This window comes from Lethenteron reissneri, unplaced genomic scaffold, assembly GCF_015708825.2.
Source record: "Lethenteron reissneri isolate LAM-NWPU_2019-01 unplaced genomic scaffold, ASM1570882v1 scaffold_1570, whole genome shotgun sequence".
In the NCBI taxonomy this organism is placed as follows: domain Eukaryota; kingdom Metazoa; phylum Chordata; class Hyperoartia; order Petromyzontiformes; family Petromyzontidae; genus Lethenteron; species Lethenteron reissneri.
In genome coordinates, this window is record NW_026891301.1 from 34,522 (window position 1) to 62,489 (window position 27,968).

The window sequence follows — 27,968 nt, forward strand, 5'->3', positions numbered from 1 at the left end:
CAAGTTGATAATTTCGCTTGGCCCGCGAATGATGTTATATTAATATCCAAATGGCCCTTAGCTGCGTCGGGTGTGGAGGGGCCATGACGCAATTTGTACTCACGCGATCTAACAACAACAACCTTTTTAATGTATGAGGAGCACGGTTTTCTTAAAGTTTATTTTAAAACCAGGACGTGTGCCAATCCCCAGGGCAATTAAAAATAGTCGTCGACCTGAGCACTCCATCATCTCTAAATTATTTAGCCAGTGGCCACAAAATATCATTTTGCAACATCGAGCGCGAGACACACTGACGCACCAAAACAAAGACAAAGACCCCCCGTATAGCCTGTCACAGGCTGTTGGGGCAAGTGCTGTCGTTGGCACACAAAGACAAAGATCCCCCGTATAGCCTGTCACAGACTGTTGGGGAAAGTGCTGTTAGCAAGCACCTATGAAGGCCGGCACGACACACGAGGGGGTGGGTGGCCAGCACCACACCCGGCCGCCTTTGTCTCCCCAGTGGCGATGTCTACACATAGCACCAGGTACTCATTTCAGGCTGAGTCGACCTAGGGGAGGCCCATGACCGGTTCAGATAATCGTCACCGGTGTTTTGGCCGTGAGCGGGAATCGAACCCGTGTCGCCGGGTTCGTAGCGCAGTGTAGCGCTAACCGCTGCACCACCGCTCCCCACACACTGTGATACAAGGCCTACATTGTGTTTTTTCTGTCTGTCTCCCCACGCTCTCTCCGTCTCACCCTCTGTCTGTCTCTCTGTCTGTCTGCCCGCGAGGGGTGGGTGTGCAAAACAAGAGTTGAGAATCACCTTTAAAGCCCCCCCCCCTCCCCACCACCGGCAAATCTTTACACAGACAAAAGATCCTCCTAACCCTTCCCCTCCACCACCGTGACCTACAAGAGCTTCCAAAAAACGTTGGGAGCAAGTGCTGCTGTTAGGCAGCATATAAGTGTAGTGGTGTTAACTACTCGCTGTTGGCAAACTGTGAGAGAGCAGATCGTAAACAAGGGTTTCCCGCTCAATCAAACGGTCAGGGTCAAATGGGGAGAGGTAGGAACCAACCCCAGATTGGGAAGGATCAATCAGAGGGTCCCACAAGGTGGCCGGGGATTGGACAACCCGGCCACGAACAGGTATAAAAGCCAGAGCGCTGAGAGCTCTGGAGGAGTTCTGCTACACGAAGACCCAAGACGGCCGAAGACATCTAGGACCCTGGACCAAGCCCTCCAGCCCTTATCAGGGCTAGGGCTCAGAGTAACCATTGGTCGGGGAGAGATCCCCTAGGTCCAGCCAGAGGACGCTGGGAGAGCAGGGAGATTAGACAGCCTGCAAGGTCCGGAGGCTTGTACCTTCTGAGGGTAACGGGTGAGGGGACCATATGCCCCTTAGTGTGATAGGGACTGTGTGTTAAGATAATAAATGGTGTGTGCCATAAAGAAGTTTAGGAGTCCGTCCTTACAACACTACACATGTACAGGGCAACATTGAGACAACCAACAACCGCCATTCGCCACTAAGTGGTGGTGACGCCACCACGACACTTGTGCCAGGCTATGTGCACCTTGAGGCTACGTGAAGTGTCGAACGCCCGCTGGCAAGAGGAGGTCACGGGGCAGACTCAGCAGGTGCCATGGGTTGGCTGACTGAGATGACCGGGAGATGCACCACCAGCTGTACCTCCCTACTGTACCAGGCTAGGTGCATGAGGAGGTCTCGGGACAGACCCTGCAGGTGCCATGGGTTGGCTGACTGAGATGACTGGTAGATGCACCACCAGCTGTACCCCCTACTGTGCCAGGCTAGGTGCATGAGGGGGTCTCGGGACAGACCCTACAGGTGCCATGGGTTGGCTGACTGAGATGACCGGGAGATGCACCACCAGCTGTACCTCCCTACTGTGCCAGGCTAGGTGCAGGAGGAGGTCACGAGACAGACCCAGCAGGTAGTGCGTGGGAAGCAATAACGCTCCCTGCTGCAGCCCACTCTGAACCGCCACCACTAAGAATGCCATCCACCTCCTGTGTATGAGCCATGCTGTTTTACTAGGGCACCCAGTGGCGTAGAATAGTTGGCACGGGCCCTGGTGCATATGCGAATGAAACCTCGGTAGAGAATATACAAATGAAAAGATATTTTTTACAAGCACCATTCAATGCGTGTATCTTGAGCTTGAGAACCGGTATTGATCTTTACAAAGTATATCATTTAACTTGCAATGAATGCAGAAGTGGAGCGATCCGATCAACTCGTGTGCAGAAATGGGGGTGGACTTGCATTGCGAGAGCTTGCGGGCTGGTGATGACTTGGGGAGACCATCATCAGCCATAATCTGTCCTGCTGGATGAAGGAATCTGCACACCATTCCCATCAGCAGTGGATAGATTGTGGCTCATGATGGCAAGGGGGAGCCCTTCATCCAGCAGCGAATAGATGATGGTTGGTGGTGATGAGGATAACTGCAGCAGAATTATCCGACCGTTGCAGCTGTAGAAGTGGATACAAAGGTCAGGATCATTTATTTATTTTCACTTTGTTTCAAACAATATTGCACGTCGGATGGATGCCGTCATTTTGCGCGACCCCTTTTAATGCCGCCTCTCGTGACACTTTTCTGCCGCAGTGTGGCCTAGCCCGAAAAATGTGAAAGTTATTTTTATGGAAACATTGAACCCATGCCACGTCTCATACCTGTGATGAGCCTCGGTATTGCGATCATCCGAATTATCACGTCGGTGGGTGGATTGCCCCTTTTTCCTCTCATAAGCCACACGGCCTATTATTTCATGGGGTTGGCCGCTCGGATGATAGTCCATGTACTTCTATTCTGTGATTCTCGAATTACCTCTACTATCCTTAGATAGAGTTGCATTCACTTACAAATCATAGACTTTCACGGAGACCCATAGACTCGCATAAGGTCAGCTGCTCATATAGTCTCAGTCTTCTTTCTCCGTTCTATTCTTTGCCTCTTATCTACTCGCATTCACAATCTTCGGCATCACGTTCCACCACATTCTTCCATCTCACCCTCGGTCTCTCCTCCTCATGCCCTGCACTGCTGGCATTTCCATAGTCCTCCACGTTGCATCTTATTTGTCTCTTCTCAACACGTCCCCCATCCATCTAATTCTGACTTCTCATCGTCTCGCGAATATGTCACCCCTGCGGTTTTCACCGTTTTATTTTCTATTGCTCGTTAAATCAACACCGTTAAAGTAGGCGAAGAATTATCGACTTGCACAGCTCACGCTGGCTTTAATTGGGTCCACGCTTTCACACCCTCAGCACCCCTATTGTTTTATATTTAGAAAGTCAGGCGCATTACGAGCTGATCCGCTGATCCGCGCGTGATTGGTAAGCCTCAGCGTTGCCCCGGTTCGGGAATAAGTCTGTAAACATCCAACCGCGTTAATTTTAAACGGCTCACGCTCTCCGCCTGCACAGATGGCTCCTCCCGTGAATGTCGGTGGCTAACAAAGCCGTTTGGAATAAATGCGACGAATTAAATCGCCCTCTTAAAAAATAAAATGGCCTCTCTCGTCTTTCCCACCGTCAACTCTTCTTTTTATCTGCACCGCCAACTTCACCAATGCCCCCCCCCCCCCTGTTATGTGCATTGTGTATCCAGTCATCAGTACTTTTACTCACTTATGTGTGTATATGAGGAATTATCTGGAAGTTGTAACCAACTAATTCTGCTCATATTTGGGCCAGTCGACAGTCCATCATTCACCCTTTTGTACGGGCCCAGTCACTGATAAGGGATAATTTGGGGATACGTACCTCCTGAAGTGGGTACATATATGTTCAACTATCTATACTCGAGTGCAGCGAGAGAGAGCAACCTGACAGTGGTGACAATTTACCCGATTTATTTTTCATTTGTTTGGCAGGCTAAGTAACTCGGCAGTGCTGAAAAATTCACCCTCTCTGAGCACCTGCACACGCCTTCAGAGGAGCAAAATGCTCCTCTGAAGGCGTTACTCCAACCGAGGTTGGAACCCTCGTGTTAACGCTTTATTGGCGGACTGTTATTATGTAGAGTATATAGAGCACCGCAAATACGTCATTTCAAACCACGTGGTTTCTTTTATTTGAACGCAACTTTGAACAGGGCGAGGGTCTAAGCAAACAAACAGGAGAGAGGGGCACCATCGGTCGACTCGCCACCCACATGCCGGCCGTGGCAAGGACGCTGTCCCTGCTGCCGTCGCCGCTCCACTCAACGGATGCCGAAACGGCGAAGGAGGTGGCTTCAACCGCACAACACAAACGCAGCAGAGAAACGGCTTCAACTCTACAACAAACACTACCACCCACCATGATCATCATCATCATTATGATGCGGCTGCTAGCTGCTGCCATTATACAGCAGCAGCAGCATCTGGCAGCATCTGGCATCCCACAGTAGCCCTACAGGCGGCTGGGTTGCGAATTTAAATCCTGGTTGTACAAAACAAAAGCAGTGGTGCATTTTGACGGTCAGCAGGTAAAGTCCCCCACTGAGCTGCTGCTGCTACTACCTTCTGATGATGACCACGACGACGATAACTAAAGCAATTTAGCCAAATTATCCTGTTGAAATAGAACTTGCCGATGGTCTAGTGACAACGTGACTGCGTTGTTGCAGGTTAACGCCGCCACCGTGACAACGGCCTGGCGACAACGTAACCGCCATTGCCACGCGATACCAGGCAGGGCGTCTTCCCCGACGACAGCGCTTTACGAGCCCCGGGCGAACCGCGGAGCGCCGTCATCGACGTCAGTGACGTCCACGGTCACCACGGTGACGGCGCTGGGCGAGGCGGCGGCGTCGTCGCCGGCGGCGGCCGCCCACACCGTCAGGTAGTGGTGGCGGCGCTTCTCGTAGTCCAGGGCCTTCGCCACAACGGTTATCACGCCTGGGTACACGCACACCACGGCACACACAGCACACGTCTCTGCCTGAGTCTACGAGAGACACGGCGGACAGGGGACCTTCCACGACCCGAGGGAGCCGCCGTCTGTGCCCCGTGCTGCGTCTCTCACCGAGCTTCCGGTCGACGTCGAATGCCCCGAGCTCGTTGCCGCTGGCGATTCCGTAGCTCACCGCGCCCCCCCCCGCTCAAGACGGCCTCCACGGCAATGACCGCGGTGCCCGGTGCCGCGTCCTCTGGCACGGCGGCGCGGTAGGCCAGCCGCCGGAATGCCGGGGCGGCGGCAACGCCACGGTCGTCGTCGTGGAGGGACACGAAAATCACGGCGGTGGTGGGGGGCGGCATCAGCGAGACTCCTCCACCGCTGCGGGCCTGCACCGTGAGGTTGTAGACGGCACGGCGCTCCAGCAGACGCTTGACGGTGATGATGCCCGAGCGGCCGTCGATGGCAAAGCGGTCGCCGGCAGAGTTCAGCAGAGAGTGAGTGACCCTGCGGTGGGGGCCTAAGAACACACACATCAAGCGCCAGTCTCCACTAAGTGGCAGTGATGTCACCACGGCGCTTGTGCCAAGCAAGCTAGGTGCACGTTGAGGCCACCACGTGAAGTGTCGAACTCCCATCGGCAGGAGGTCACGGGGCAGACCCAGCTGGGTCTGTCTACAGGAAAGCCACCCACACAGATTCCTACTTGAAACCTGATTCCCACCACCACCCATCTCAAAAGAATTCTCTCATCAAAACGCTATACCACAGAGCTCATGGCATTTCTGACCAACACCATCTGGACAGTGAATTAAGACATGTGCATCGGGCCCTCAGGATGAAAGGATACTCTGACCGCACCATCCGCCAAGCTGTTTCTCCCACCATACAGAAACAGCCACATGAAACTCCGATCAAAACCATCACGTTGCCATACATAGCAGGCGTGACCAAAAAGATCTCCAAAATTCTAAACAAACATAAGATCCAAGTCCGATTCAGTACAGTACATAAAATCCGTGATCTAATTCCATTTGTGAAAGATGTCATTCCTGACTTACAATACCCTGGAGTCTACAAACTGAGTTGCATTTGTGGTGATTGCTACATTGGAGAAACGAAACGTCATATCGCTGATCGTGTCCGCGAGCACAAGTCAGATCTGAAACACGGCAAAACTGATTCTTCCGCCATTGCCGATCATTGCTACAACTCGGTGGGCTCTCATGAAATTGTCTTTTCCGAGACCAAGGTGCTCTGCAAACCTCCTGGCTACCATCAAGGGTTTTTACACGAAGCCATCCAAATATACAAACACAGACATAATTTCAACCGTGATGATGGGTACAAACTTAGTAATCATTGTAAAGATGTTATTAACCATGTAAAAAATATTTCACTACACATATTTGGACCATCTTATTTGACAGGCACTATTCTTCAGTTACCATATAGTTTCTTCTTCTTTTTTCACGCACTGGTTTTCCTACTTTAAGTTTTACCACACATATTTGGCAAATCTAAAATTAATCCCAGCAATGTAGCAAAGTGCTGTTTCATCTACATAACAAAGGCTCAGTCCCATTCACAGCAGCCGCACCTTTACATCAGCCACACCTTAACAACTCTTAGAACCTCCCAGTTCAACCAGTCTACACAACAAAGACTCATTCCTGGCAGCGGTTTCAGCCGCACCACCTCTACATAACAAAAGGCTCAGTCCCATTAACACGCACCTTTACATCAGCCGCACCTTAACAACTCTTGGAACCTCCGAGTTCAACCAGTCTACACAACAAAGACTCATTCCTGGCAGCGGTTTCAGCCGCACCACCTCTACATAATAAAAGGCTCAGTCCCATTTACACGCACCTTTACATCAGCCGCACCTTAACAACTCTTGGAACCTCCGAGTTCAACCAGTCTACACAACAAAGGCTCATTCCTAACAGCGTGCCTCAGCCGCACCGACCCTCACAATAATAATATTCAGGGCCTACCTTGGCTCCTCCCACCCTCAAACCAGTATATATACAAGGACTGTTTTTTTGCAATTTCTCTTACTTGATACAGCTGTCGTGCTGTGACGGTTCCACCTGAAGACGGAAGCTTGTGTTGCCTCCAAAACGATTTTTATATTATTTTACTTTTATTAATTTTAATTTAAAAAAAATACCTACGTGACTTTACCAAAACAACCTAAGAATATGTACGTCGTCACCGTCGTCGTACCCAGGTCGGAGTCGACGGCGTGCATGCTCGTCACCACCATCCCCACGTTGGCGTCGCTCCAGTGCAGGGCGACGGCACGGGGTGACCCCACGGGGAAGCGCGGGGCCGAGTCGTCCAGGTCCCCCACCCTCACGAGGATCTCCGCCCGGCAGGAGAGGCCACCCCCGTCGGTGGCGATCACGCCGAGCGCGTGGGCCGGGGAGGCCTCGTGGTCCAGTGGCGCCAGCGTGAAGAGCTTCCCTACGCGTGGCCACGCCGACAAGAGGCGTACACGGGAGGTGGACGTGGGTTCGATCCCAACCCCGACGACTATGCGAGTGTGACGGAGAGAGTGAGTGGGACGAGCGTTACCGCTGACGGGGTCCAAGCGGAAGAGCGTCGCTCCGGCACCATGCAGCGAGTATCTGACGGTTCCGTTAGAGCCGGAATCGGAGTCACGGGCTGAAACGCTCAGCAGGAAGACTTGCGGGGCGATGTCCTCCGGTACAGTGATGTTGTACCACAGCTGGGGTACAGCGGAATTTTTGTGAGCCCAAAGATGTAGGAGAGCCAGTAGTCGAGGCGACACTTATTTAACAATAACTATAGCACAGGGTCCCTAACACACCCGCTGCCTGGGGGAGGTATGGCCTCCGGGCTACCGTGGCCTATCGACTGCGACCACGTACACTCGCAGTCCCCTGGCTAGGGGCCCTAGGGGGAGGCTACTTTGACCCGCTGACCCAGCCAAGGTCCTTGGTACCGACCACTTGCCCTCACAGCCCTGGCCCTTACAACGACAGTGGGTCTGGGGGTTCCCAGGGTCCTACTCTAAGCCCAGTCTTCAGTCTTCAACTTGAGAACTGGGGAACCCATTCAGGGGTCCGGCTTTTAGTCACCTCCCAGGGTCTCTCCACCCCTGGCCACGCCTTCCTTCCAGAGTGTTCCAGGGGATCCTAGAATATTCCCGCAGCCCCCCTATTGGGGTCTGCGGAACCCCGGTGGCCCACAAACCACCCCCTACTGGCGTCTGTCCACTCGTGCAGGCAAGTATACTACTATATTTTGCCACTGGTAAAAGAGGTTTCATAGTGTAAATGCTTACCCCGAGCTCTCAATACTCTGATTTTGCACTGTGTTTGAGTTGTACGCCTTCTGGTGTCATCTGGTCCAACACCAATGGGGACTAGGCTCTAAAGAAAGCCGTCTCGGGTGTGGACCAATCAACTTCAAGGACAGTGCATATCATTATCATCATCAGAGTTGCTTCTTTTTGTTTGCATTTTTGACTACTTGTGTTGTGGTTATTGCAAACATGATGCCTTGTATAAAGGTGTCAGTTTTGTACCAGTTTAAAAGGGTAAAAACCTACTACTATAAGTATACCGTGTGTTCATGGTGTTACAGTCGGGTGGTGGTAGTAGTGGTAGTATTAGTAGCAGTGGTAGGTGGTGCAGGATGAGTCTGTGGGTCTGTGCGGCGAGTCGACAGTTACAGGTACCTTGTCACACAGGGGGCGGTTGTCGTTGACATCCAGCACGGTGACGGCCACGACGACCGTCCTCGTGAAGGTGCCGTCAGCGGCCTTCACCAGCATATGGTAGCGCTCCTGCTTCTCCCGGTCAAGCGGCCGCTCCAGACGCAGCCGCCACTTGCCCCCGCTCTTATCGGGACCGAGGGAGAAGTGGCCCAGCGGGTCGCCGCCTGCGGCCAGCGTGGACGGCGTCGAGACGGAAAGCGCGCGACGACGAAAGTCGGTTTGACGCAGAGGCTTCCGCAACCAGCTGTAAATGTAGCGGTGGGTTCTAGATTTGAAGCTTTCGTGACTGCAAGGATTCATATTCTTAGGTTTTTTTTCCGGTACAGTCACCATGTAGGTAAAACATTCAAATTAATCAAAGTAAAATAAAATAAAAATCACGACGTTTCGGAGGCAACACAAGCTTCCCTCTTCAGGTGGAACCGTCACAGCCACGACAGCGTGTATCAAGTAAATTATTTTACTTTGATTAATTTTAATGTTTTACCTACGTGACTTTACCGAAAAAAAACCTAAGAATATGTAGTGGTGGGTTCACTCCGGCACAACAGGTGTACTTACGCTACACTACAAACTACCTGTCAGGTGGTACGTAAGATTCCGGTTTTGCGGCGTGGCATCCGCGTCATCCGCCTGGATGACGGCCAACGCCAGGCCAGGCACCGCATCCTCCGGCACGCGGACGTCGATCAACGGGGCCGAGAAGCGCGGAGGGTGGTCGTTGTCATCGTTCACGGTGACGATCACCTCGGCGACGGCCGGTGCGCGCTCAGGGCGGGCCGGGTCGAAAGCCTCGACGAGGAGGTGGTGCCGGTCACGGGCCTCGCAGTCCAGCCGGCTCCGCGTGCTCACCCAGCCGCTGTCGGCATCCACCGTGAAGAGTGACTCCGCTCCTCCGGCGTCGCTCTCCAGCGGCTCGACCAAGTTGTACAGTGGCCGGGCACCGCCGTCTCGGTCCGTCGCTGAGGGACGGGTGGGGGGGGGGGGGAGGATGGGGCGGTAATGCCGGTGGGCTTTCGCGAGCGACCACCGGGCACGGAATGCCCAAGCGGTCTCCCCAGCGTCAGGCAGGGTCCCCCACCTGCCCTGCCGTTTCCACGCCTCGTCCCTGCGGCCACTTCCTCCCGCCGTGATATTTTCCCAATAAATTGGTTACCGAAGAGTGGCAGCCCTACCATTTGGAGCTACCTGTGTGACCCATGGACTACTCGCTCAAAAACCCATAGAAACACCACACAGACACACCACACATATACCGCTTGTGTTGACCGAGTGAGCCCAGCGCCGCACACGGCTGCGTTACCTCTCACTTGCACGAGCAGCACCCCGGCCGGTAGGTTCTCCAACACGGTGGCCTCGTAGGTGCTCGACTCAAACGCAGGCATGTTGTCTTCCACGTTCTCCACGCGCACCGTCACCGGGACCTGCGCCGTGACGTCGGCTCCGCCCCGCCGCCACGTGGCCCTCACCTCGAAGCGGTGGCTCCCCGTGGCCTCGCGGTCCAGCGCCCTCGCCACCACGATCCGCCCGTCGCCGGCGACCACCGCAAACGCGTCGCCGTCCGCCACCGCGCCGCCGCTGCCGGCCACCGCGGCGTACGCGGCGATCTCGTCGCCCGCCAGCGCGGCCGCCACCGCGCCGACCTCGCTCCCCACCGCCGCGTCCTCCGCGACCGTCAGCTCGTAGGCCGCCTCGGCGAAGGCCGGCGCCGCCGAGCCGGCGGGCAGCACAGAGACCGAGACGGGGACGGCGGCGGAGCGCCCGCCGCCGTCCACCGCCATGACGAAGAACGACAGCCGTGAGCCCTCCAGGCCGGCGAGGCCGCCGCCCTTGGTGAAGACGCGGCCCGTCAGGGGCTCCACCTCCAGAACGTCCTCGGAGGCGTCCGGGTCCTGCCCCTTCCGGAGCGAGTAGACGACCGCCGCGTTGATCCCCTCGTCGCGGTCCGTGGCGGTGACCCGCAGGACCAGAGTTCTCTTGGCGGCGCTCGACGCAACGCCGCCCGAGTACTCGGCGGCAATGAACCGTGGCGCATTGTCGTTTTCGTCCGTCACGACCACCTTGACCGTGACGAAGGCCGCCCTGCCTCCACCGTCCCAGGCCTTGACGCAGATGTCCACGGCCCTCTGCAAGGGGTCTTCCCTGTCGAGGGGCGCCCTCGCGAAGATCCGCCCGCTCTCGTCGATGGCGAAGTGGTCGCGGGCGAACCGGTTCGCGATGGAGTACGATACTTGCCCAAAAGCGCCCGCGTCGGCGTCCGTGGCCCGCACCGAGGCCACCGGAGTTCCTGCTTCGGAGTTTTCGGGGATCTTGGCCACGTACTGGGCCCGCCCGAAGGTGGGGTCGTGCCGGTTGGCGGGCCGCTCGTCAACCACTACCATGGCATCGGCGACGAATGCGCCATCTGTGGCGGAGACTCGGAGGTGGTAGCAAGCGGCCGGCTTCTTCTGAGGGCGGGCGGCGACGGAGACGACGCCCGTTTCGGCGTCAATTGCGAAGTTCGCGGGGTCGTCATCACCGGAGACGATGGCGTACCGCAGCCGGTAGGCGTCCGACACGTCAGCATCAAACGCCCTCAGCGCGGCCACGAAGTTCCCGGGCCAAGCTAGACTGCCCACGGACACCTCGTACAACGGCCGCTCGAACAACGGCGCATTGTCGTTCTCGTTCTTGACGGCGACGATCACCATGACATCGGATGCAAGGGGAGGCTCGCCGCCGTCTGTCGCCCTCACTGAGAAACGACGAAGCCGGCTTCGCTCGTAATCCAGGAACGCCGTGGTCACGACCAGCCCGCTGTCAAGGTCTACGTAGAATCCCTCGCCGCCCTTCTCCCCGTCGTCCACGATCTCGTAGCGGAGCGCCCGGTCGGAGCCGGCGTCGACGTCGACAGCTCTCGCATGGACGACGGAGGTCCCCGGGGGCGCAGATTCAAACAGCGTGGCGGCGTAGGTTCCCTGCGCGAAGAACGGCCGGTTGTCGTTGACGTCCCCGACGATGACATCCAGGCTCGCGTCGGCGTGCGAGCCCGTCGCCAGGGAGGCGGCTCGCACCGTGAGGCGGTGGGCGGCCCGCGTCTCGTGGTCCAGCGGGCCGACGACGCTCACGACGCCCGTGACGAAGTCGACGGAGAACTGGTCGAAGGGGTCGCCGTTGACAATGGAGAAAACGAGAGGCAGGCCCTCCGGGGCCGTCGCGCGGACGTGAGCGATCGGCGCGGGCGGCCCGATGTCCTCGGGCACCCACGCGACGTAGGAGGGGCTCTCGAACGCCGGCGCGTCCGCAGCGAGCACCGTGACCGTGACGTCGACCGCGGACGACAGCCGAGGGGTCCCGCTGTCCGTCGCCACGACGGTCACGACGAAGTCCTTGCCCGACTCGTCCGGGGTGAAGCTCTTCGTCAGCGAGACGTCGCCGCCCGAAGGGCTGATGTGAAAGCGGCCGTCGTGGTCGTCCCTCAACGAGTACCTCACCCTGGCGTTCTCGCCGACGTCCCGGTCGAGGGCCGCGACGGTGAGCACGGCGCTCCACGGCGCCGCGGTCGCCACGACAACGGCGCGGTACGGCAGGCCGACGAACGCCGGGGCGTTGTCGTTCACATCTTCGACGTGCACCTCGACCGTCGTGTGAGCGACGTCCGGGCGCGCCCGGGAGCCGCCCCTCACCTCCACCAGCAGCTCGTAGCGGTCGCGCTCCTCACGGTCAAACGCGACGCCGGTCGTCTCCAGGACGCCCGCCCTCCGCCTCATCCGGAACGCGCCGCTCGGGCTGAGCAAGCGGAAAGCCAGCGGCTCGTCGAGGTCTCCCCCCGTCGCGACGACTGTGGCCACGACGTCGACCGCTGCGGCGTTCTCGAGCACGCGCGCAGAGTACTTTGGCGGAACCCGCAGCCTGCCGCCGACCACCCACACGGAGACCTTCACCCGCGCGGCGCTCAAAAACCTCCCATCGGACACCTCGACCCCGAGCTCGTAGCCGGCGGCGAGGAGGGAGGAGTTCCTCACCGCGACATCCCCGGTGCGCTCGTCGACGGCGAATGCGCCTCCGACGTTTCCCGAGGCGACGCGGTAGGTCAGCGCGGCGCCGACGTCCGGGTCGTGGGCCTCCAGGGTCAGCAGGCGGACGCCGGCGCGGGTCGGCACGTGCAGCGCCGTCTCGTACGCGGCCGTCGAGAACGCCGGGGGGCAGTCGTTGGCATCCAGCACGGCGACGGTCACCTCGGCCGGCACCTCAGAGGACAGACTCGGGCTGCCGCCGTCCAACGCAGCCACCCGGAAGCGGAACTCGGCCGTCGTCTCGCGGTCGAGGGCGCCGGCGGTCCTGACGGCCCCCGTGTGCGGGTGAACGGAGAAGAACTTCCTGGCTTCGTGCTCCACGATCTGATAGGCGACCGTCGCGCGCCCCTCGCCGTCGTCCGCGTCAGCGGCCCGGACGACGAGCGGGGCGCCGTCGGGGTCCGTGACCGCGGTTCCCGCCGGCGCCTCCTCGCCGACGGCGCCGCGGTATCGCGGGCGCTCGAAGACGGGCGCGTTGTCGTTCTCGTCGAGCACGCCGATCGACACTGACGCGTCCGCCGAGAGGCTCGCCGCGTCCGTGGCCCGCACCGTCAGCCGGTACGACGGCGTCCGCTCGCGGTCCAGCGGTCGCTTGGTGGCGATGACCCCGGACGTCGGGTGGATGTCGAAGGTGCCTTGGGAATCGCCCTCCAATATTTCAAAGGTGACCATCGACCAGCCGGAGGTGCCGACCGCGAGCACGATGCTCCCGGGCGCGGCCCCTTCGGCGATCTCCGCCGAGTAGCCAACTCCGCCGGAGGCGAATTTGGGGCGGGTGCCGTACACGGCGGCGGCGGCGACGACGACGACGCGGACCGTGGTATTGGTGAAGCGGCGCGGGCGCCCCTTGTCCCCCGCCCTCACCACCAGCTCGTAGGCCTCCACCGCAGAGCCATCCAGCTTCCTCGCCACGGAGATGACGCCCCGCGTGCGGTGGACGGTGAAAGATTTCCCCACGTTTCCTGTCAGGGGAATTCGGAGGAATCGGATGAGCGCCAGTTCACGTCATCGAGACCAACGTGAGATGTCGAGGACAAACGACGCAGGGGAAACCGCGGCGTCCGTCTGTGATGCCGCCGCCACCGCCGCGAAGCCACTCGGCGGGCGCCCCATCTACGACCTCACCACCACCAAGCGACGGGGCCGACCCCGCTTCCCCCTCACCGCCCCCCACATAAACACACCCTCACGCATTTCCCCCCCCCATAGAGCTCCGAGGGGAGGTCTCCTGGCCGGCAGGTTTTCACCCTAAAGCCCTCGTAGGGATAATCGTCACGGTTTCCTGCGGCCAGGGAATTGAGCGACCTCCCCCGATGCTGGTTTGCACCGCGGCGCTGTGACCCGGGTTGAGATTGCGTGGTCACGGCGGGGGCTGTCCAACCACCACGGTTGAAACGCACCCCCCACACACACGTATTGACAAACCCTAACAGTGAATCATAGTCGGCCGGTAATAAATCATTAATAACTATATTCTTAGGTTTTTTCGGTAAAGTCACGTAGGTAAAACATTAAAATTAATAAAAGTAAAATAAAATAAAAATCACGACTTTTCGGAGGCAACACAAGCTTCCGTCTTCAGGTGGAACCGTCACAGCCACGATTGCTGTATCAAGTAAATGAGAGATTGCAGGAGCTACCACTCCGTTTATATAATGGTTGGAGAGGGGGGGGGGGAAGGACCCCACCTGAAGACGGAAGCTTGTGTTGCCTCCGAAACGTCGTGATTTTTATTTTATTTTACTTTTATTAATTTTAATGTTTTACTTACGTGACTTTACCGAAAAAACCTAAGAATATGAATCCTTGCAGTCACGAAAACTTCAAATCTAGAATTCATTAATAACTATTCAAAACCTCGTGTGGTTTCGACGAGAGTGTGAACGCGCACAGTGCTGTGTGTACGTACGCTCACTGCGTGTGAGTGTTTGTGAACTGTCCAGAACGTTTGGGTCATATGCTCTTTGTCAATCTGGAGATTTCCAGATAGTCGCTAACCTTGCCCCCAAGTCTGTTGTTTAATGTTTATTTTTCATGACCTCCAGATGCTTGGCGTGGCTTGTGACGGGTAGCAGGTTGAGTGTTGGTTCTATCTGGAAATGTGCCCCCCGGTGCAGAATCTCCCCCCTGTGGGCGGGCGGGCGGGTGGGAGTGGCAGCAGCGGCGGTCACCATGTCTGATGCTGTAGCTGACGTCGGTGTTGGGGCCTTCGTCGCGGTCCAGCGCCACGACGCGCACCACGGCGGAGCCCACGGCCGCCGACTCCGCCACGAGGGCCTCGTAGGGGCCGCCGGCGAAGACGGGCGCGTGGTCGTTGGAATCGTCGACGCTCACCGTCACCGTGGCGTACGCTCGCCTCACGGGGACCCTGCCGTTCTGCACCTGCGGGTGAGAGAGAGACGGCGGGGCGGAGCGCTCGCCCCCAGACGGGAGGCTCTCGCGGCAGACAACGTCCGCGGTAGAGCGACCTGCTGGTGGCAACGTGACCGGCGCCTCGGTGTCATCCGACCGTGCCACCTCTGCCTGACACGGCCGATCGGCAAGGTTTGGCGTTGCCGAAACAAAACGCGGCAATTTGGTTACGCGGCTTGCTTACATTACTACGCAGCAAACTATCCAGCGCGCTATGGTCCCCACGCAAGAAAGTGGTCGCGGCGTCGTCGTCATCATCACCGTCGATCAGCACAGTCACGTGCACACCCGGCGCGGCGCCTCCCTCACCATGACGGTGAGCACGTGGCTCCGCTTTGCCTCTCGGTCCAGCCTCTCGGCGGCGGTGACCTCGCCGGTGACGTGGTCTACGCGGAACCGACGAAGGCTCTCCACCGCGTCACCGCCGCCCAAGCCGACGAGGAAGAAGGAGAGGCGGGCGGTGACGTCGGCGTCAGTCGCCTCCAGCCGCAGGATCGGGGCGGTGCTGGCAGACGCCTCCTCCTCCTCCGTGGCGGTCGCCTCGTAGAGGTCACGGGAGAAGCGGGGCCGGTGGTCATTCACGTCCTGCACCGTCACCACCACCTAGCGGAGGGGCGCGTGGTGGTGGTGAGTCAAGTGGCGATGCGGGTGGTGGTGGTGGTGGGGGTGAGCCAAGTGGCGATGCGGGTGGTGGTGGTGGTGGTGGTGAGCTAAGTGGCGATGCGGGTGGTGGTGGTGGTGGTGAGTCAAGTGGCGATGCGGGTGGTGGTGAGTCAAGTGGCGATGCGGGTGGTGGTGGTGGTGAGCTAAGTGGCGATGCGGGTGGTGGTGGTGGTGGTGAGTCAAGTGGCGATGCGGGTGGTGGTGGTGGTGAGTCAAGTGGCGATGCGGGTGGTGGTGGTGGTGAGCCAAGTGGCGATGCAGGTGGTGGTGGTGGTGGTGGTGAGCCAAGTGGCGATGCGGGTGGTGGTGATGGTGGTGGTGAGTCAAGTGGCGATGCGGGTGGTGGTGGTGGTGGGGGTGAGCCAAGTGGCGATGCGGGTGGTGGTGGTGGTGGTGGTGAGCTAAGTGGCGATGCGGGTGGTGGTGGTGGTGGTGGTGAGTCAAGTGGCGATGCGGGTGGTGGTGGTGGTGGTGGTGGTGAGTCAAGTGGCGATGCGGGTGGTGGTGGTGGTGGTGAGCTAAGTGGCGATGCGGGTGGTGGTGGTGGTGGTGAGCTAAGTGGCGATGCGGGTGGTGGTGGTGGTGGTGAGTCAAGTGGCGATGCGGGTGGTGGTGGTGGTGGTGGTGAGCTAAGTGGCGATGCGGGTGGTGGTGGTGGTGAGTCAAGTGGTGATGCGGGTGGTGGTGGTGGTGAGCCAAGTGGCGATGCGGGTGGTGGTGGTGGTGGTGAGCTAAGTGGCGATGCGGGTGGTGGTGGTGAGTCAAGTGGCGATGCGGGTGGTGGTGGTGGTGGTGGTGAGCCAAGTGGCGATGCGGGTGGTGGTGGTGGTGGTGAGCCAAGTGGCGATGCAGGTGGTGGTGGTGGTGGTGAGCCAAGTGGCGATGTGGGTGGTGGTGGTGGTGGTGGTGAGCCAAGTGGCAATGCGGGTGGTGGTGGTGGTGGTGGTGAGCCAAGTGGCAATGCGGGTGGTGGTGGTGGTGGTGAGCCAAGTGGCGATGCGGGTGGTGGTGGGGGTGAGCCAAGTGGCGATGCGGGTGGTGGTGGTGGGGGTGGGGGTGGTGGTGGTGGTGAGCCAAGTGGCAATGCGGGTGGTGGTGGTGGGGGTGGTGGTGGGGGTGAGCCAAGTGGCGATGCAGGTGGTGGTGGGGGTGAGCCAAGTGGCGATGCGGGTGGTGGTGGTGGTGAGCTAAGTGGCAATGCGGGTGGTGGTGGTGGTGAGGAATTGGCGAGAGGTGATCATGCCCCCGGCACGTCTCACGCAGCTACCGCGGCAACCCTCGTGAGGTCACGTCGCCTTGACGGTCTCCACAGACAGACGCACAGACACGCGCGCGCCCACCCACCAGGGTGGTTGAAGCGTTGGTCCCGTCAGTGAGCGCGACGGTCAGCTGGTAGGAGGAGAACCGCTCGGCGTCCAGCGGCTTGGCCACCTCCACCACGCCGCCGTGCTCCGTCACGTGGAACCTGCGCTCCACGTCGCCGCCTGCCAACACGCGGCGCCCCTAGCGTCGTCATCGTCATCATCGTCATCACCATTAACACACCGTCACGATGTCACCGTTAACCCATCATCATCGTCGTCACCATTAACACACCATCACGATGTCACCTTCTTGGTTCTTTCAGTAAGGTCACGTAGAAGGGAAATAATAAAATAATAAAAAATTTACATAATAAAATGATGCCACCGTTAACCCATCATCACGATTCTAGATTTGAAGCGTTCGTGACTGCAAGGATTCATTGATACAGCGGTCGTGCTGTGACGGTTCCTAATGAAGACGGAAGCTTGTGTTGCCTCCGAAACGCCGTGATTTTTATTTTACTTTTATTTTACTTTTATTAATTTAATTTTTTCACCTACGTCACTTTACCAAAAAAACCTAAGAACGCACCGTCACGATGTCACCGTTAACCCATCGTCACGATGTCACCATTAAACACGTCATGTAGGGGTTGGATGTGCAGTGGCGCCGCGTGACCTGTGATGCTGAACCAGAGGAGTGTCCCCGTGGTCTGCGTGGACAGGGCGATCACCACGGACCCCACGGCGGCCGTCTCCACCACGGTGACCGCGTGCCGGCTCCGGGCAAAGGTCGCGGGCTTCTTCGGCGGCCGGGGATTGGAGATCCACTCCACTTGGATGGTGGCTGTCGACGACAAGGTTGGCGGTTCTCCCCGGTCCCTGGCTTGGACCTGCGGGGCGGACAACGGCGAGATCGGTGAGTTACGTTTCACGGTGGGGGGCCCTCGTGTCGAGGTCATAGCTGCTCCGCCCTCCGTTGTTGTTGTTGGAGGGCGACTGCCTCCAACTGCCCAGTAGCAGCGTCCTTCACGAGCCTCCTCCACAGAGGCCGATCTTGACACCGCTGGTACCGGTCGTCAGCAAGTCCACTCAGCCCCACGTCCTCCTGTACCACGTCACTCCGTCTCTTCTCTAGCCCCCTCGATCCGGCCGAACAAAAGCTGATTAGGCATGCGGTGTCGTGTCTGAGAGGGAGGAGGGCGCGTGTCTGAGGGGGAGGAACAGGAGGAGGGATGGGGACGAGTGTGAGGGAGTGTGCTCAGCACCAGGATGGAGTGGAATGTCCCCGCACGGTGAGAGTTGATCTTGCTGTAGACGACTCCGTGCTCATCGGAGTAGTAATCATTGTGCCACCCGCGGACGGTGTACGACACCGCGCCGTTGCCGTCCCGGTCGGCGTCGGCAGCGTAGACGCGTGCGATGGCCACCGCCTTGGGCTCCGTTGCCGCCACGGCGTAGACGCGCGTCAGGTTGCGGTGGAAGCGTGGGGCGTTGTCGTTCTCGTCGGAGACGCTCAGCGTCACCGCCACCCTCGCTTCACGCGGGGGCGTGCCGCCGTCCACGATGGACACCTGGCGCCGGTGGGCGGGACACACAAGCACAACAACAACAACCGCCATTCGGCCACTAAGTGGCTGTGACGTCACCACGATGCTCGTGCCAGGCCAAGTGCACGTTGAGGCCACGTGAAGTGTCGAACGCCCGCCGGCACGAGGTCACGAGGCAAACCCAGCAGGTGCCACGGGTCGACTGACTGAGACGACTGGCTGATGCACAACCTGTGCCGCCTACTGTTCCCACTTGCTGTGTTTAGCCACCCGGCGCTCCGCTCGTTGTTGTGAGCGTCGCTCCTCCGCCCTCCGTTGTTGTTGGAGGGCGACTGCCTCCAACTGCCCAGTAGCGTCCTTCACGAGCCTCCTCCACAGAGGCCGATCTTGACTCCGCTGGTACCAGTCACCGGCAAGTCCACTCAGCTCCACATCCTCCTGTACCAAATCACTCCATCTCCAGTCTAGACCGTGCCTGTTTAGCCCCCTCGATCCGGCCAAACAAAAGCTGATTAGGCATGCGGTGGCTGGGCATGCGGGCTACATGACCCAGCAAACGCAGCCTTGCCTGCCAGATGAGCTCACTTTGTGCAGATCTTTCAATGATTTGTGAGCTCCTCACAATCTACCCTAATTAAACCCAGGATGGATCATAGGAAGGTCAGCCTAAATGTTTCTAACCGGCAAAGATGTTCAATTAGGGGAGGGGGTCCACATTTCGCAAGCGTAGAGAAGGGTGGGAATGACTGGCCAAGAAGACCTGAAGCTTCGTGCAGAGCGACAGACCAGGTAGCTTCCACACAGCATTATGCAACCGATGAAAAGATAATGCCGCTCCACTGATTCGGAACGAGACCTCTACTGTCAAACTGTAGCCAGTCATGAGCACACTGCCAGGGTATGGGAAACTCTCCACTCTCTCCACAACTGCCCCATCACCGATTGGGAGTTGTGGGGGTGGAGTGTCCAATGGTACAAAAAACCTAGACAGGTGCTTAGTTTTGGTGGGGCTGATGGTAAGGCCCCACCTCTTAGTGACACACTCCAGTCTCAGCAGTAGCGCCTCCAAGTCCTCCTCTGAGTGAGCAGCAATCACCAGATCATCGGCATACATAACGTGGTTGAGGAATAGGGAGCCATCCCTTGATCGCCCCTGGGCATCGATCAGCCTCCCATTGTATCTGTACCAGATGGAAATTCCCCCGTTACAGCTATTGAAGGTCTTCTTGGTTCTTTCGGTAAAGTCACGTAGAAGGGAAGTAACAAAATAATAAAAAATAATAAAAATAAAACATAATAAAATTATTCTCACGACGTTTCGGCCACAACGCAAGCAGCCGTCCTCAGGTGAAAACCAGGTCCGTCGAGGCGACAGAGTCTGAATGAAACAGCACACGAGCTTGGAGCATATATATAAGCTGGGCGCATTGACAAAGGAATTTGCATATCAAGAGGAATTTAGCATATTTATGGCAAATGCAGGAATGTGATTAGTACTGCATATGCATGTGCATTATGCAGGATTAACAGCATCAAAGGGAGCTGCAGTTGCTGCTGCAGTTGCTGCTGCTGCTGCAGTTGCTGCTGCTGCTGCAGTTTCTGCTGCTGCTGCAGTTGCTGCTGCTGCTGCTGCAGTTGCTGCAGCTATTGAAGGCTTCACGAACTACGTGGTTGAAATAGACGTTACACGATGTAGCCAGAAGACATCCCTGTCGCACCCCAATGTGTACAGGCAACGGCTCTGACTTCCGGCCACGTAGTTTTACCCGGGCCTGATCACCATCATGAAGGGTCAGGGACTCCCACCACTACCACCACCACAACTACCACCCCCACCACAACTACCACCCCCACCACCACCACCACAACTACCACCCCCACCACAACTACCACCCCCACCACCACCACAACCACTACCACCACCACAACTACCACCCCCACCATCACCACCACCACAACTACCACCACCACCACCACAACTACCACCACCACCACCACCACCACAACTACCACCCCCACCACCACCACAACTACCACCCCCACCACCACCACAACTACCACCCCCACCACCACCACCACAACTACCACCCCCACCACCACCACCACCACAACTACCACCACAACTACCACCACCACAACTACCACCCCCACCACCCCCACCACCCCCACCACAACTACCACCACCACCACCACCACAACTCCCACCCCCACCACCACCCCCACCACCACCACCACCACCCCCACCACCACCACCACCCCACCACCACCACCCCCACCACCACCACCCCCACCACCACCACCAGCCCCACTACCCCCACTACCACAACTACCACCCTCACCACCACCACCACCACCACAACTCCCACCACCCCCACCACCACCACCACCCTCACTGTGACCCTCACCTCCAGCTCGTGCTCCGCCTGCTTCTCTCTGTCCAGCCGCCTGCTGCTGCTGCTGGTGCGGATGACGCCTGCAACGAGTCGTCCGTTCACCGGAGGTCAACCACAACCATCCCACGCCGCCCGGCACACGCACGCGGTGGGGCGGGGGTCAACGTGGAGACGGGGCGGCGGGCGGGGGGGGGTAGCTTGTCAGTTGACAACTTAAAGACGACAAATATCTACCCCGTGATGTCAGCCTCTGTTGGGTCGCATCGTGTCAAGTGGAAATGCGTCGATAGTGAATGTCGCTGGATTTGCTCACCAACACACACGCCGGTTAGTGCTGCACTAGCGTAATAAACGATAATTGGTTTTTTACCCTTCTATCTGGCAACAAAACTGACACCTTTTTACAAGGAGTCATGTTTGTATAGACCGCAATACCTGCAGTCATAATGCAACAAAAAACATAACTCTGATAATGTATGCACTGTCCTTGAAGTTGATTGGTCCTCACCCGAGACAGCTTTCTTTAGGAACCAATTATCATATTTTTACTGGCAAATGAGGTTCCCATAGTGTAATAAATGACTTTGACGACGACGAACGTTGACTGGCGTCTTTATGTATTTCCGTGTCGGCTGGACAGCTCCCCGCCCCTTCGTGTAATAACCGTTCATTCTTCGCTGCACGGCGAATGTTCACGTTGTTCCACGTACGCCGGCGTTGCGAAGGTCCCGCTCCAAGACTTCCCGATGGTTCCCCCGCGAGCACCCTTGAGCTCCCCCCCTCAACTTTGGCCCAGACAATCCCACTTCACTTGACTGGCTTGTGGCTGATGCAGCGGAGCCTATCGAGCCAGCCGGTTGGAAACCGCCGGTCTACTCTCTTATTGCACCCGTAACGAATTGGCACGTTCTGTAGTGTATGCAAATTTCGATTTAAAGCTTTCGTGACTGCAGGGATTCATCTTCTTGGTTCTTTCGGTAAAGTCACAGCTGCTTGCGTTGTGGCCGAAACGTCGTGAGAATTATTTTATTATGTTTTATTTTTATTATTTTATTACTTCCATTCTACGTGACTTTACCGAAAGAACCAAGAAGATGTATGCAAATTCTTTTGTGAAGGCGCCCTTCCCCCCTCCATCCCAGCTTAAATAGTCGCTCCAAGCCTGGGGTGTGTCATTTAGACTCTGTCTACTCGACAGACCTGCTCTCCACCTGAGGACGGCCGCTTGCGTTGTGGCCAAAACGTCGTGAGAATAATTTTATTATGTTTTATTTTTATTATTTTTTATTATTTTATTATTTCCATTCTACATGACTTTACCGAAAGAACCAAGAAGATGAATCCCTGCAGCCACGAAAGAAGCTTTAAATCGAAATGCAACGTTCTGTAGTGTATAGTAGTAGTAGTGCCGTGCATCATAGTGTAGCCGGAGGGCTCGGGGTTCAGTGTTCAGCTTTAACCAGCGAAGCAAGAAGAGCGGCTAGATAGGCCCTGGGACTCCCCTGGATCGCTGTCCTTCTCAGGAGCGACCAGGGCAAGCCAGCGGCGTGGCCCCCAGAGCCCAGAGCCAATGCTCTTATAAGAGCCGGTCTGGGGACTCAGGGTGCCGTGATCCCAGCTTAACCAGAGCTGGATCAGCTAGCCTCCCCTAGCTCCGTAGTGGAGGACCTGGGAGTAGGCTGGCCGGGATAGAGATCGTGTGATCTCCCTGTTAGACGGGTGAAGGGGCCGGTCTGGTGACTCAGGGTGCCGTGATCCCAGCTTGGCCAGAGCTGGATCAGCTAGCCTCCCCTAGCTCTGTAGTGGAGGACATGGGAGTAGGCTGGCCGGGATAGAGACAGTGTGATCTCCCTGTTAGACGGGTGAAGGGGCCGGTCTGGGGACTCAGGGTGCCGTAATCCCAGCTTAACCAGAGCTGGGTCAGCTAGCCTCCCCTAGCCCTGTAGTGGAGGACCTAGGAGTAGGCTAGCTGTGACGTAGAGTGTGTGAATCTCCCTGTTAGACGGGTGAAGGGGCCGGTCTGGTGACTCAGGGTGCCGTAATCCCAGCTTAACCAGGGCTGGGTTAGTAAGCCTCCCCTAGCCCGGTAGTGGAGGACCTGGGAGTAGGCTAGCTGTGACGTAGATTGTGTGATCTCCCTGTTAGACGGATGAAGGGGCCGATACCCCTTCGAGTGTCGTACATCTCGGCCTGTAATCTACACTGTGGTTAATAAATAAGTGTGCCTCCAACTACGTCGTCCAAGTCTCCTGGAACCTACTACAACCATGTAGCGTACACTCTACACGACATTCTCCGCCCCCCCCCCCCCCCCCACCTGTTGTGCGGTTTATGGTGAAGAATCCCTGTGGGTCTCCGCTGACGATGTTGAACGCGAGGCCCCTGCTGCGGGCACCCACATTGTCCAGGTCCCAGGCGTCCACTTGCACCACCCGGACGCCCCCATCGGAGTTCTCCGCCACGGAGGCCTGGTACCACGGACGCGACGCCTGCGGGGGGTTGTCGTTCACGTCCTGGGGGGGGGGGGGGGGAGGTGTAGTGTATATAGACCTTTCGATTTAAAGCTTCTTTCGTGACTGCAGGGATTAATCTTCTTGGTTCTTTCGGTAAAGTCACGTAGAAGGGAAGTAATTAAAGAATAAACATAAAACATAATAAAGTAATTATCAGATAATAATAAAATAATAAAAATAAACATAATAAAATGATTCTCAGATAATTATTTTATTATGTTTTATTTCTATTATTTTATTATTATCTGAGAATTATTTTATTATGTTTTATTTTTATTATTTCCCTTAATTCTCAGATAATTATTTTATTATGTTTTATTTATTTTATTTTATTATGATCTGAGAATTATTTTAGTATGTTTAATTTTTAATATTTTATTATTTCCCTTCTACGTGACTTTACCGAAAGAACCAAGAAGATATATAGGCCTTTTTCCAGAAATGTATATTAAGAATTATTCTTCGATTTAAAGCTTTCGTGACTGCAGGGATTCATCTTCTTGGTTCTTTCGGCAAAGTCACGTAGAAGGGAAGTAATAAAATGATAAAAATTAAACATAATAAAATAATTCTCACGGTGAGATTTGAATTTGGAGACCTAACATAAACACACTAAGACAATCGGTAAATATTGAAGTGAGAATAATTGTATTTTCCCCATTGATAATATAACTCGAGACAATGAGGCTGAGCCTAATTATCATAACTGCACACATTAGCATAAGCACATGCATTTTCCCAATGCAATTACACTTCGTAATTAGCATAAATTACGTGTATAATTGCATAAATATTTTCGGATACTTATAGATTTTTTTTTTCCATTTAATATTATTTCGTATCAATTTTTCAAGACCTGACACATACAACAGGGGGCAGAACGACGCAACGTACGTGCGAGTTTCCGTACCTGCACCTCCACGTAGACGTGCAGCGTGGAGAAGCGAGGGACGACTCCGCGGTCCGTAGCGCGAACCGCCAGCCAGTAGCCGCTCACAGCCTCGCGATCCAGCGGCTGCGCCGTGACGATCATCCCTGTCGGCGCGGAACGACACGCACGGCACGAGATGGGCGCCGGCGCGAGCCGTCAGCCGGCGTCGCGAGCCGTGAGGATGTTGATGACGGGGCGGGGGAAGAGTAGTGGTGGTAGTAGGTGTGGTTTACCATTCTCAGGATGAATGCTGAAGACGCCCAGGCTGGAGTCGTCAATGAGGGAGTACCGCACCTCCCCGTCCAGCCCCTCGTCCTCGTCCGTGGCCGTGACGGCGATGACGACGGCCCCCACGGGGGCATCCTCCCGCGTGGCGGCGGCCATCGCGAACTCCGCGAACCGCGGGGCGTGGCCGTTCTCGTCCACGTCCGCCACCTCCACCGTCGCCCGGCAGGCGGCCGAGGGCGGCGGCCCCGCCGGGTCGCCGTCGCGCGCGGCCACCTTCAGCTTGTAGCGGCGGCGCCTCTCGAAGTCGAGCGGCCGCGCCACGCGCAGGGCACCGCTCGTCTCGTGCACCCAGAACGCGTCGCCCCCGTCGCCCCCCTCGCCCGGCGGCAGCGAGTAGCGCACCTCCCCGGCCGGCCCCAGGTCGGGATCGCGAGCGTCCAGCCAGCCGAGGACGGCCCCCACGGGGACGTCCTCGGGCACGCGGAGACGGAGGGGGCCCGGCGGGCAAGCAGGCGCGTGGTCGTCGACGTCCCTCACCGTCACGGTCACCGCGGCGACAGAAGAGAGGCGGCTCTTGGGCGCCAGGTCCGACGCCTCCACCAGCAGCGCGTGGCCGGCCTGCCGCTCGCGGTCCAGCGGCGCCGCCACCAGCAGGGCGCCCGTCTTGGCGTCGACGCGGAAGAGGTCGGTGCCGGACAGCAGGCGGTAGCGCACTGCGCCCGCGGCGCCCTCGTCGCGGTCGGCGGCCTCCAGCCGGAGCACCTCGTGGCCTGGCCGCGCGCTCTCCGGCACCCGGGCCGCGTAGACGCTCCGCGAGAACTCCGGCGGGTTGTCGTTGACGTCCAAGACGGTGACGCGGAGGGTGGCGCTGGCCGAGCGCCGCGGCGTGCCCAGGTCGCGGACGACGACGTTCCCGAGGTAGGACGCGGCGGCCTCGCGGTCCAGCGGGAGCAGGACCCTCACGACGCCCGTCTCCGCGTCGACAGCGAAGCCGCTCGCCCCGTCGTGGTCCATCAGCGTGTACAGCAGCGTACCCTCGAAGCCGTCGTCGGGATCCGTGGCCTCCATTCGGGTGACCTCAGCCCCGACGGGCAGGTCCTCGCGGACTTCGACGGTGACTGCCGGGGCGGCGAACGCCGGCGCATGCCGATTGACGGCGCTTGCGGCGACGGGGCGGTTTCTCCGTTGGTTTGCCCGGTGGATCCTCTCGGCAATCTTGCGGGCGATCCCTGTCTCGGCGCATCGCCACGACGGCGCACGTCCGGGAGCGGCGTCCACGACCGAGACGTTCAGGTACGCCGTCTCCGCCAAGAGCTCCCCGTCGGTGGCTGTGAGGCCCAGACGGAAGGCCCCCGCCGGCCCGACGGCGACGTCGGCGAGGGAGCGTGCCAGCGTCACGACGCCGAGGGCGCCGTTCATCGAGAAGAAGCCGCCCTCGTTCCCGGTCGCGATGCCGTAGAACGTTGGCCGGAGCTCGTCGGCATCGATGGCCGACGCGGTGAAAATCTTCTGGCCTGGCCGGAGGTTCCGGGGGATCTCGCCGACGCAGTCCACAGACTCGAAGACGGGCGCGTTGTCGTTCACGTTGGCGACGTGGACCGTCACGGTCACCTCGGCCTCCCGGCGGAACGGAGTCCCCCAGTCCGAGGCTCGCACGCGCAGCCAGTAGACCCCCGCCGTCTCCTCGTGGTCCAGCGGCCCCGTCGTCACGACGATGCCCGTGCGGGGGTCAACGGCGAAGGGGCCGGGCTCGGTGTCCGCTAGGCCGTACGTCACGCGGCCGTTGTCGCCCTCGTCCTCGTCAGCGGCGTGCACGATGATTACGAAGGCACCCGCCGGGACGTCTTCGCTCAAAGAGGCGGAGTAGTTGTGCCGCTCGAACGCCGGGGTGTGGTCGTTGTAGTCCACGACGTCAATCGCGACCCTGGCGACGCGCGAGCCGGCGTCGGTCCCGACGTCGAACTCGAAACGGCGTCTGTCGACCGCCGTCAGGTGCTTACGGACGGAGACGACCCCGGTGGCGGGGTTCACGGCGAAGAAGTCGCCGTCGGCGCCGCCTCGGACGACGTATCGGCAGCTCCGCGCGCCGCAAGAGGCTCTGACCGCGAGCACGACGGCGCGGGGCGGAGACCGCCGCTCGACGGCGCCCGCGTAGACGCGCCGCTCGAACGCGCCGGCGGCGCCGCGCCCCCGGACCGTAACCGTGACGGGCTGCGAGTACCTGGGCGGCCTCCCCCCGTCGCGAGCCTGCACGGTGAGGTTCACCCCAAAGGGGAAGTCCGTCCAGTCCAGCCGTCCCGAGAGCCTCACCGCGTAGGCCGAGGCAGGGCCGGCGCCGTCCGTCGGGGCGACGGAGAACGCCTGGAGGGGATTGCCGGCGACGATCTCCACCGCGCGGATCTCCCCCTCGGGGCCGGCGTCGTGGTCCTCCGCCGCCAGCTCTGCGTACGCGGCGGCGGCGTGGTTGGCGATCGATGCCCGCGGCTCGCGGCTCGCGACGACCGCGACACGCGGGGCGTGGGCGTTGGCCCGGCTCACGTTCACCGCGACGCGTGCCGAGCTGTTCAGCCCACCGCTGTCGACGGCCAGCACCGTCAGCTCGTGCAGTGCCACGTCGCCGGGCTCCACCAGGCTCCTGGCGATCATCACCGCGCCGCTCGTCGGGTGCACGGCGACCACGTCCGAGCGCTGCGCCAGCGAGTAACGGAAGCGCCTGTTGGGGCCTTCGTCGGCGTCCGTGGCGGCGACGCGGAGGACGACGGTGCCCGCCGGGGCGTCGTCGGCAATGCTCGCGGCGTACGACGCCGCCGAAAACAGCGGTCTCTGGTCGTTGCGGTCCATCACCTGGACGAAGACGGTGGCAAACGCCGAAGCGTGGCCGTTCTTGGTAAAGGCCTTCACCCGCAGCGTGTAGGCGCCGCGCCGCTCGCGGTCCAACGGCACGTTCCCGGCGCGGATGCGCAGGAAGCGAAAGTCGCCCACGACAAGTCCCTCCGCCTTAAACGCGGCCGCCTCGTCCCCGGACACGATGGCGTACCGGGCCCCGGAGGCCGAGCGGTGGACGTAGATCCCCATCTTGTCATGGCTCTCCACGCACGTGCCGGGCGCCGAGTTCTCATAGATGGAGGCGTTGTAGGATAGGCTGGTGAAGCGCAAGGGAGGCTTCGGCCGGACCCGTCGCCCGGCGAGGCATCTGCTGCACGGTGGCAGCAGCAGCAGGAGCAGCAGCGGGAGGAGCACCGAGACCATCGTGTCGGGCGTCAGG

At 58.6% G+C, this 27,968-nt stretch overlaps 1 protein-coding gene across 1 annotated transcript; it reads right to left on the reverse strand.

Moving 5' to 3' along the window:
• Nucleotides 1–4,695: 4,695 nt before the first annotated feature.
• On the reverse strand, nucleotides 4,696–27,952 carry LOC133362662 (protocadherin Fat 1-like; the record flags this gene model as incomplete). Its single annotated transcript, XM_061581583.1, is given in 18 exon segments — nucleotides 4,696–4,905; nucleotides 5,033–5,097; nucleotides 5,099–5,423; nucleotides 7,136–7,375; nucleotides 7,487–7,640; nucleotides 8,616–8,818; nucleotides 9,233–9,616; nucleotides 9,958–13,671; nucleotides 14,881–15,091; nucleotides 15,178–15,180; nucleotides 15,431–15,724; nucleotides 17,129–17,268; nucleotides 17,768–17,981; nucleotides 18,357–18,662; nucleotides 21,044–21,111; nucleotides 23,349–23,544; nucleotides 24,455–24,579; nucleotides 24,709–27,952. Coding segments are annotated over 18 exon segments (10,096 nt in total), but the record flags the coding sequence as incomplete, so codon positions are not given.
• Between the last annotated feature and the right edge of the window lie 16 nt (nucleotides 27,953–27,968).